The following is a 10,944-nucleotide window of genomic DNA, read 5'->3' as shown; positions in this document are numbered from 1 at the left end:
CTACAGGAGTTAACCTCTAGAGCCAGCAGTTTGAGCTCAATATTGCTTCATTTTGCTTGCTGTTAGAGATGCAAGTAGAATTAATGAGTTTAAGTTTTACAAAAAAAAGAGAAAAGAAATAATATTTTTGTTCTCATATTAATATCATCTGTAAAACTGTAGTTTCTCCAGGCTGTTTTTGAGCATATGACTTTGCAATAACTATCCCTTGGGCATCTTCTTGGGTGTGATGCAAACTCTGGCAAGTTCTCATGTTGGTTATAAGTTCTGTAAGATATCATTAAGTAGGAAACTCATCTCACTTTTCAACAACTATTTAGAATCAATTATGTTCAGGTTGACTCCTCAAAATAGCAAATGGAGCTCACCTTGTACTGAGGCCATGTTTCCATAGCTTAATTAAAAAAAAAAAAATCAGTTATTCTGAGATCCTCTTTAACAGTTGGTAAGATTTTGTAAGTGGTAAGTGACACATGAAACTGTTTAAAAAAATCAAAATTTGTTATGCTTGAACCATTTTAACCCACAGCCTATATGTATGCATAGTTATTTGCACAACAATTTTTCATTGTCCTCAAAATTATTTGCAATTAGAAAATCTTGGACCTAATTCAACATCAATTTTGGCAGTAGGTGAGGAAATGTCCTTTATTCATTTCATTTGCAAGTTAGCACCCTTGGCAGCAAGTCAGTGTCTGTGGTTTTTAGTGATCATATTTTTTTGTGACTTTAAACTATCTTTTGTTATTAAAAATAAACATTTACTATATTTGCAGCTAGATAACATAGTACTTAATGAAAAACAATAGCACTTTAATTCATTTGGACTCACTTTCTATTTACCTTGCACTAATATAAATGGCTTATTCCCTACCCTAATAACTTGCTCTAGGGATGCATACAGAATAGCATATTGAAAAATTTTGCTATTTCACTATGCAATCATACAATATTTTTTGAGAAAATTTTTGTGTACTTATCCTATAATGAACCACACAACTGAAGTATTTTTTTCATATTGTCTACCATTTTGTCAATTGAAATAGTCAGCCAAAGGGAAAATAAAAACAGTAGACTCAGATTCTTACCCAAACTTTTCATTCTTGGTTTTATATTTGTGTTTGTGACAGACACACTAAAAAATCACTTACTTAATGAATGGATGGCACACACTTAGGGTCATAAGATATAAAATCAAATTCCAACATATTAAAAAAGTAAAGAATACATTTGACAGAAATTACCTTTGCTTTAAAAAGACCATTACGTACAATCTGCATATTTTTTTGGACCAAGAACTGTCCTCTCTGTTTACAAAAACCAAAGAAAAACCTGATGGATAAATAATATTCCCCCCCAACCTCCTGTAAGTGCACCATGTGTAGTCCCAAGTTTTTAAAGCTCATCTCAGTGTCCTGGGTCTTCACTTATACTACACTATTCACTGCTATTATCAAGGTAAAGCAAGAAAAACAAATTAAGTCTGCAGTTTTCACCAAGAGGTTGAAGGAATCATTAATGCCAAGAGCAATGTTACTGATGATGAAGACGTAGAGAGGGTGTGGAGGGTTGACTGAGCACTAGTGATTTTTCCACCTGTGAAAAAAGAGAAGCATTAAATGGAGCAAATTATTTTGTTTTGCTCGAGCTAGCAAAGAGCTTTTTTTAGATGTGTAAGAAAATAAGTGAAACATTGGTCCTATTTCTGATGAGAGTGTTCCTAGTATTTATGAAACAAGATATTGTCTGGGGTTCTCAAAAGTTTTATGGAGGGCAGAAGTAAATATGAAACACTGTGTTAAAAAGGCTATATCACATCTAACAAACACATCTAACCAAGAGATCCAGTGTGTCACCAATGATGCACTGATAAAAAACATCCTGCATTCCAGGTATGAAAAATAAAATTTCTACAGTGCATAATTGAAGAAATGGAGCAAAAATGATTAGTAAAAGTTTGTGGCAGTAAGAATTCATAATTTAATTACTTCAGCCAATTTTTCAATTTAATAATAACACATTATTTAATTTTTGAGGGTCCTTGATTAATTTAAAATTTCAGTTGAATAGGCTTAAATTCTAGAGTCTTATGCCAAAGTTGACAAAAGAGAGCCATCTTTTATCACTCTTACATACAACCAGGAGAGGTTCACAACATTCCTGTGCAGTAAGTACTATTATTTATCTCCCTTTTGCAGATGAGGGAACTGGGCTTAGAAAGGTTACAGAACTTGCTTAAAGTCACCGAGCTACAGATTAGTGGAATAAGATGCTCTTATGTATTGCCTTTCTTAAAACAATGATTGGCCTTGGTTAAAACTTTAATGATAGATTAATAAAATCTACCACTAAATTTTTGGAATCATTCTTATATCAAGGTATCCTCTTTGGCCAGATTAAATATTATAGGATTTTAAGTGTGATTTTCATTATAGAAATAGAGTCAAATTTATTTTCCAGATGCTTACTTAAGAGCTGAAGAATCATTTGTTCCATAAGCCACACACGCATAAAAATAACAAATCTTACCTTTGAAAATTTTTACAGCTAAGGCACTACTAAAATCTATTAATCAACATATTGAAGAATATTACATATATTTTGACTTGTACAAAATGGGGTTATTGTGAAGTGCATGGTGACATGTGAACTATGAGAAAGGCATGATAACAAAGACTTGTTAGAGTGCTATGTGCATGCTTAGTAAAAACTGAAGACATCTTTTCCATTTGAGAATAACTGCATCCTTGTTAAATCAACTTACATGACACTTTTACAAAAGCATCTCACTTTCAGAGAGCTAAATAGGGTCTATATCTCAAATTCCACATAGGATCCAAGAAGCAAAAACACATTACTTTGGTATAGCAAAACAAAATGAAACATGAAATAACAACATTGGACTCAATTTTAGTCCCAGCTGTAAAACTAACTAGCTATTTTACTTTAACAAGTCATTCAACTCCTTAGGCTTATAGTTTTTGGAAAATAAGAATGAAATCAATCATTGTTCATATTTTATGGTCTAAGATAGACAAATTATTGTCTATGAGATTTCACTTTATTGAAACTCAGGAAAGAAATGCACTGTGTTATAAATAAAACATGAAAGTTGACTTTTCTCTTTTTTTTACATGGAATGGAAGTTTTGAGTTAATTAAAATAGAAATGAAAGAATCGAGGTCTTTATATATACTTCTAAACTTGTGGCTGATCTTATTAGGTGATACTTTAGAATCTGATTGTGTTGGAGTTTGAAAAGAACCTTGCAGAACCAGAGAATAATAAAATACCTAACTCATGAGGTTGATATAAAGATAAAATAAGACAATATATGAAAAACACCTAGAGTAATGCTAAGAACATAAGTAGGGCTCAGTAAAGGCTCTTTGTATTGTTGTTATTAGAAATTTGAGATTATGAAGCAAAGAGGAGAGTTGTCATCTTTTTTCACTTTTCAAAATAATCTTGAGTCTTTCAAGGTTCCTTGAAGATTTAACACTCACATCCCAACAGTTCAATTGTGAACTAATCAATGTAGAGACATTATTACCTTTCTTACTCTTAAAATTATACTTTTATAAGTGAATCATAAAGTGTATTAAGTTTTTGTGTGGACACAATGTATTTAAATTCTTAAGTCTTTTCACTTGAATTTCTGAAAAAGTCAGATTTACTGCATCTTGTTTTTTACCTTTAACTTTTCATTTTGAAATAGTTTTAGATGTACCAAAAAGTTGTAAGAATAGAACAAAGTTCATCTTGATTCCTTGAATGTTTATGTTTTATCATTCTTGCTTTATTACTCTCTGTAAATTTATAAATTTTTCCTGAGCCGTTTGAAAGTAAATTGCAGATATCATGTACCTTTACTCCTAAATACTTCAGTGCATCATTTCTAAAAATAAGACATCTTCTTATATAACACAGTACAATATTAAAAAATAGTAAATTAATGTTGCTATATTATCTAATCTACAGACGTTATTCAAATTTTATCAACTGTCAAAATATCGTTATCTCAACTTGTATTTTTATGCAAGAATTTACTTGTTAAGTATCATGTCAATAGCTTTTCTTCAAAGTTTCAGCCTATCGTATTATTTTCTGTATTTGCCTTCCAGTTCACTTTGTGGCATCAAGTAAATTAATATGCAATGCTTCTAATCTTAAATTTAAATAGATAAATATGTTGACTATAATAGAGCCACTTGCAGAATCCTACAGATTATCATTGGATATTTCTCTTTAGAGGTTGGCAATTTTGCTTGGGAATGATTGCTCAATAAATAATAGTTATAATTACCCATTAAGTAAATGCTCATTTAAAATTTTTTATACATGGCTTTAATAAAAATTGCCTAATACTTTCTTATTTAGACATTTGCATATTTAATTAAATCTTTTGCTTCCTGTTTTGACTACCTCAATGAAATGATTATTTTCTTCCAAATTTGTGAACTCTTCCCTTGCTAGTGTAGTGGGGGAAGATTTTTGGCCTTGGAAACAAGCACCCCTGGGTTTGAATCCTGGTTATTTTATTTAGTAACAGTGTGATCTTAGGCAAGTTACTTAAATTTTATTTTTAAAATGTGAATATGTAATGCCACCTACCTCATATAACTGTTACTAGGATTAAATGATATATGTAAGGCATTTATCACCATGCCTGACCTATAGTAAGGGCTCAGTAAAAGCTAGAAATTATTAATATAAATAATGCTAACAATTACAAAGATGCTTGAATAATGTCTGGGGATCTAATATATAGCATATGATTTTAGTTAATAATACTATAGTATATACTTAAAGTTTCTAAGAAAATAGATTTTAAATGTTCTTACCACACATACACACACACAAAAGTGGCAGTTATGTGATGTGACAGAGGTGTTAACTAACTTTGTGGTGGTAATCATTTTGCAATATATAAGTGTATCAAATCAACACATTATACATCTCAAACTTGTACAATGTTATGTGTCAATTATATCTCAGTAAAGCTAGAAAAAAAACAAAATAATATGCTCAATAAAATTTATAATTTATTTTGAAATCAATAAAAATTATCAAATTTTAATTTTTAAAAGCAATTCTTTTAAACTGTCCTGTCCTTCATTCTCCATTTTCTAACAACAAAGTCAATTAAGACAAAAGAGATATGTCAAACTAGAGCAATATCAGTTTAAAAACAATATTTCAAAACCCAACGGCTTGCAAGGGACTGCTTGAGACCAGGATAGGCAAGAAAATTTCAAAACAAAGAATATTTAAATAAAACTGTCAACTCTTTTCTGGATTTGTGGAAATTCTGCAGTTGTGGGCAGACTACCATGGTTCTTATTAATCAGAGGATGATATGGTAATCAGAGTGAAAAAAGAGACCCTTCAAAATCTCTGAACCATGCAATCTATCATATTAATTTTGATGAGATTTTAACCATCTTGAAAGTTTTGGTGGTCATGAAATTAAGCCTATTATGTCAAAACTCACCTGAATATGATGGTACCCTGATTTGGGAACTAGCCATTCCATCCCCTCCTTCACTATATGCTCGAACTTCAATAATATAGACACCAGCATCAGGGAGTGGTACTACTGCTTGAGGTTTCTGTGTTTCAATAACTTGATTGTTGCTGTGGCCCTCTTGCCTATAAAAAACCTAGGAATAATAACAGGCATTTAAACATTTGACATTTAATTAAGGATTCCAAATATTTATTAACGATTTACTTTATGTCACACTCTGAGTTAAGTTCAAGGAGCTTATAGCTTAGACAGATATATAAGCAAATGTAATGTACATGTTATATTCCTTAATGGAAGTATAGTCAAGGTGCTATGGAAGTACAGTAGAGAGTTTAATTGTCTGAGAGGGATAGGCTTTTCAGAGGAGGTGATGCTGAGCTAAATATTTAAAGGTGAGTAGAGTTCACCCATTGGAGAAGGGGAGAAGAATTCTAGGAAGAAACAAGAGATTAAAGATAAGAAGACTAAAACATACATTTTTTATGTATGTTTTAATAAGAAACCACAGCATTAGGGTATGGAATGGAAAGAAGATGTATGGGAAGACACTTGAGAAATGAAGCTAGAGAAGTATGTAGCGAGGGGGCAGATCACCGAGTCTTTTATTCCTGGTTATTGAAATGAATAGTATCCTGAAGGAATAGTTGAGCTGTCACATTTAAATCATTTGAAAGAAGTAGAAAAGAAAATTTAATAAATATATCAATAATAAATTCTTAATAATGTAGGAAATGGCTGAGAAATTTTTACCTGTCTCCACTATGTGCCACCAGGGCAAAAATGATGTTGTCTAATAAATTCTTAATAATGTAGGAAATGGCTGAGAAGTTAAAATTTTATTATTTTTACTTTCGTGGTTGCTTGCTTTTGGTGAACTGGCATTTGGATACATTGGGTAGCAAAGTTAAGCCTTTTTGGATATCTGTCTATTGTACTGAAATTGAACATGTATTCATGGCAGAGTTTCAGAACAACAATTAGGACACAGAATTATCCTAATTATCCTGTATTTACATATCAACAATTAAGGTCATAAAGGTTATGTGATTTATACCAGATCATGTGGCTAGTTAGGGTAGAAATTACATTAGAAGGTTAATATTTTGATGATCAGCTCAGAGCTGTTTCATTATATTGTATTGTTCCTACTCATTTACCTCCAATAAATTGTTTTTTTAAAAAAAATTTCGGTCTACCGGTCAAGTGGTAGCAGTTAAGTTACATTTAAATGCATTTTTGTTCAGTTTCATTGTTTTTGTGCTTTTTCATAATTGTTGGTATTATATGATTATTTTGCATAATAGAAAGAGCAATGGCTTTGCAATTATACAGATCTGGCTTCAAAACAATCTCTTGCAAAATAAAAACAATCTCTTACACATTCTTGTTTGGGCAAATTTGGGCAAGTTACTAACCTTTTTAAACCTCAAGTGCCTTTACTGTAGAGTAGAGATTATAACACTATTTCATGGTTTTGCTAGGAGAATGAAATGAAAGGATGCATGTAGAATGCCTAGTATAGGACCTAGTAAGAGAAAGTTACTTCTGCTTTATTATTGTTGTCAGTGGTTAATATTTCATTTGCAAAATACAAGATGGACTGGCTTGGGAAGCTAGACAAAGTTTTATAATATTTTTTTCTTATAAAAATGTGTTTTGAGCTTGAGTTGCCCTACATACAAGAAAAAAAAAAAACCCTTTAGCAAAGCATTATTTTTATACATTGAAGCCTGCCTGTACTTGGTCCTCCCTCCTACATTCTAGTAATGTATGCTCTCTCCATTTTACTTCCTTTATCTTTCATGGATTTAAATTTACTTCAGAGTCTTGGGAGAGAAGTAACTTCTCTATGAAAATATACAATATGTGCAGTAATTGTATTTACTAAAATCCTTATAGGAAAGGAAATCATAGCCTTAATGTAGTTGCAAAGTAATAAAAACATCTTTGAATATTGATTGGTCATATTACGTGGGCCAGGCATAGTGCTATATACTGGAGATTCATCAGAGAACAAGACAACATCATTTTTGCCCTGGTGGCACATAGTGGAGACAGGTAACAATGCAATGAAGTGTAATATGTACTGCAATAGAAAATATATTTGATGGTAGAGCAAAGAAAAGAGTGGGTACTTAGTCAAGTTTTGGGGAATCAGGAACACTCAGAGGATGCTCACAGCAGGTTGTTTTGGCTTAAAAAAATGACAACTGTGTCAGAATTCATGCTTCTCATTTTGACTGTAGCAGTGTAATGAATTAGAATTCTGATCATCCACATGAGGTAATTAGAAAGCAAATTTATGGCAATGGGAAAGTATGTAAATTGGTGAGGACTGGCAGGGGAGTGACTATTTTAGAGGACATTGTTATTACGGTTCAATAAATCGCAATTCTTATAACAAAGAAAAATGCAGCCAGTAATGCATATCTAATTTTGCTATAAAATCCAGAGTTAAAAATTTGTGGATCAGTTGAGATTTAGGAACAAAAAGCAAAGGCAGGAAAAATATCTGTTAATGGTAGTAAAAGGAGTTTGAGATTAAATGTGGCTTTTATCAATACCCAGGGAGATGCAGTGCTGAGTTGGTAGGTAGATATACTAAGTGAAAAGATACATTAAATTCACGGTTAGTCTTAGGTGCTTTAGAGAATCGTGGCTCATTTTAAAATCCTGATTTAGAAAAGATGAATGAGAATGAGAAATATGAGAAGGTTAAGGAGTTATCAAGACATGTCAAAAATAGTAATTGACAGTAAGGAGGTCGGGGAGTACTTTGAGAATCGGAACATTTATAGACTGGCAGGTACGATGACAGCTATCTTTAGGCATAAAGAGAATTGTCTATGTATTGTCAAGACCATTCTCAAATTTACTTGAAAAACTGAGAGTAGTGGATTATCCAAAGAGATTTTCCTAAACAAAAAAATAATGCAGAACTGCTATTCTCAAAGGAATGATTTGGAAATGGCTAGTCTGTATGTCTGATGGTAACAAAATAATGGGGTGAGTGTACTTAAAAATATAACAGAATACATTTTTGCTGGTTCTACTTACAAGTGCCCCTGAAAAGAATGGATCCTATTAAAGGGAAGGCCTATTCACCAGCTGAGCATTTTGAGAATAGTCAATGAGGACAATTGCTCTTCATAATGGAGGGTGAATAACCTGAATCCCCAGTGGCAATGGGTGGGTGAGGAAGAGTCAACAAGATGAATAAAATCTAGATAAAAAGAGGCTGAAAGGCACAGGTACCAGTGAGAAGCCACTGGCTGCAGGGTGGCTAAAACTACTTTTAAGAATAGGATCTTGTTTATCCATTCATCTACCAATGAATACTTAGGTTGCACCCACATCTTGGCTATTGTAAACTTTCCTTCAATGAACGTAGGGATAACATATCTTTTCAAATTAAAGTGTTTCATTTTCTTCGAATAAATACCCCAAGGTGGAATTGCTAGGACATATGATATATCTATTTTTAGTTTTTTGAGGACTCTCCATACTATTTTCCATAATGGCTGTACCAAAGTATTACTTGTACTGGTCACACTGCTGCCCCTATTTTCCATAATGGCTGTATCTAATTACGCTAGGTGAAATAAGTCAGATGGAGAAAGACCAATACTGTATGGTTTCACTTATATGTGGAATCTAAAAAAAGAAAACTATCAATAATAAAACAAGTTGTCAGAGGGGAAGGTGGTTGAGGGGGTGGGTGGAAAATGTGAGAGTGCATATAGTCAATAATATTGTAATAAGTTTGCGTGGTGACAGGTGATTACTAGACTTATTGTGGTGATCATATTGTAAGGTATATAAATGTTGAATCATATTGTATACTTCAAACTAACATAATATTATATAGCAACTATACTTAAAAAAAAAGAACAGAATCTTGAATAAGTCCTGGGGAAATAATGTGCAGCATGGTGATAACAGTTAATAAAAATTAAAAAAAAGAACAGGACTTCCTTCTGGGTAATTTTCAGATGTTTACCTATATCATGTGACTTTCACTCTACCACCCCCACTACAATTTTTATACAGTCTGACATATATTTGACATTATGTAAGCTACTTCTCTTAATTTTTAAAAATTATTTTATTATAAAAAATTTCAAGCAAGATCAAACATAGAGAGGTTAGTATAAGCCTTTATATGTGAGTGTTTTTAATTTTTCAATTTACAAGGATCAATGAGACTAGAATGACCATAGACTTTAAACTCCCTGAGAAACTAGAGAAATATAGGGGTGGGCTTCAAAATTCCACAAGGTATAGAATATAATATCAATCCAAGTGTACATGTATCTCAGTAGTCTGAAAGGCCCTAACTTATAGCTAAGTTGAATAAACAAACAAAAATATCTGTCTATATTGATAGATACCTCTAGCTGGGTCAAAATGAATTAATTTTTTCATCCATTCTAGAAGTATTGAGGGTAAAAAGATGAGTGCAAAAGAGTCCTTGCTTTCAGTCACATATCACCTAAGTGGGGAGACAGTCACATATATAAAGAGGAAGAGCAATTATAGAGACAAAAGAGGCAATTATGAACAAAGAGTAGGGTCACCTCACCTGTGACACCTATGTTCAACCTCATGTAGTCTCCAGGTCATATGGTATTTCTCTTCTCACCTGAGAGGTGCTTAAAGACAAATGGTTTTCCAGGTAGCCATATGCTTTCATCTAGCTCTTCCTTGTATGCTATTTGCCACTCCAGTTTGGGAGATTACTTGCCAAAGTTCTAATGATATTAGATTGGTTCTTGGATGATCTATCACTTGTACTGGTCACACTGCTGCCCCTAATCATTGAAGGGTATATTTGCCTTAGAGGACAAGTTGTGAGGACAAGGGGAAGGGTACGGAAAGAAGAGGATGAAGAAAAAGGTTCAGAAAATGGCCCACCTGCCCTCCCTCAAAAGATCAAATTCAATACCCCTGAGGATTATAACAGATTTGAGTGTGTATTTGAATGCAAGAGTGTCTGTGCTCCATACCAATTATAGTCTGTAAGAAATGCTACATTTCTTGTCTTAAAATATTCTTAATGGAAATTACTTACCTTAAAAAATATATTCCATTTCTAACTTCTTCAGTTTTTAGCTTCCAAAGTTTAACATTTTATATCCAAAATGTGTGTTACCATCTCTGGTAGTTGAAAAGCCACCTAAATGATGCTTTTCAGTCTAAACGTTATTGTTGAAATATTTTAAAATTCTGCTATAAATAATACTCAACTAATGATTTTGTATAAAGTTTAAGACAATAAATAGAATCTGATGTTATGGAACAAGAATTTGAAATTCAGCCAATTCAATACGTAGGCCATATATATTTTAAAATCAGAGATAAAGCTGTTTTTCAAGAACTGGCTAAAAGTTTTCATATTTCCAGATTTCCTGCTG

At 32.4% G+C, this 10,944-nt stretch overlaps 1 protein-coding gene across 1 annotated transcript in view; it reads right to left on the bottom strand.

Moving 5' to 3' along the window:
* Positions 1-977: 977 nt before the first annotated feature.
* CNTN5 (contactin 5) overlaps positions 978-10,944 on the bottom strand; it is a 466,521-nt gene continuing 456,554 nt past the window's right edge. The window contains exons 21-22 of the mRNA XM_006907500.1: positions 5,495-5,663; positions 978-1,596 (exon numbers count right to left, since the gene is read on the bottom strand). Of these exons, the coding sequence (XP_006907562.1) occupies positions 1,493-1,596; positions 5,495-5,663 (273 nt within the window). The 3' untranslated portion in view covers positions 978-1,492. The remainder of the gene's footprint in view (positions 1,597-5,494; positions 5,664-10,944) is intronic.

The sequence above is a fragment of the Pteropus alecto genome, unplaced genomic scaffold, assembly GCF_000325575.1.
Source record: "Pteropus alecto unplaced genomic scaffold, ASM32557v1 scaffold12, whole genome shotgun sequence".
Classification (NCBI taxonomy): Eukaryota; Metazoa; Chordata; class Mammalia; order Chiroptera; family Pteropodidae; genus Pteropus; species Pteropus alecto.
Note: the sequence above shows the minus strand (reverse complement) of the source record. Positions and strands in the feature narration are given on the sequence as shown.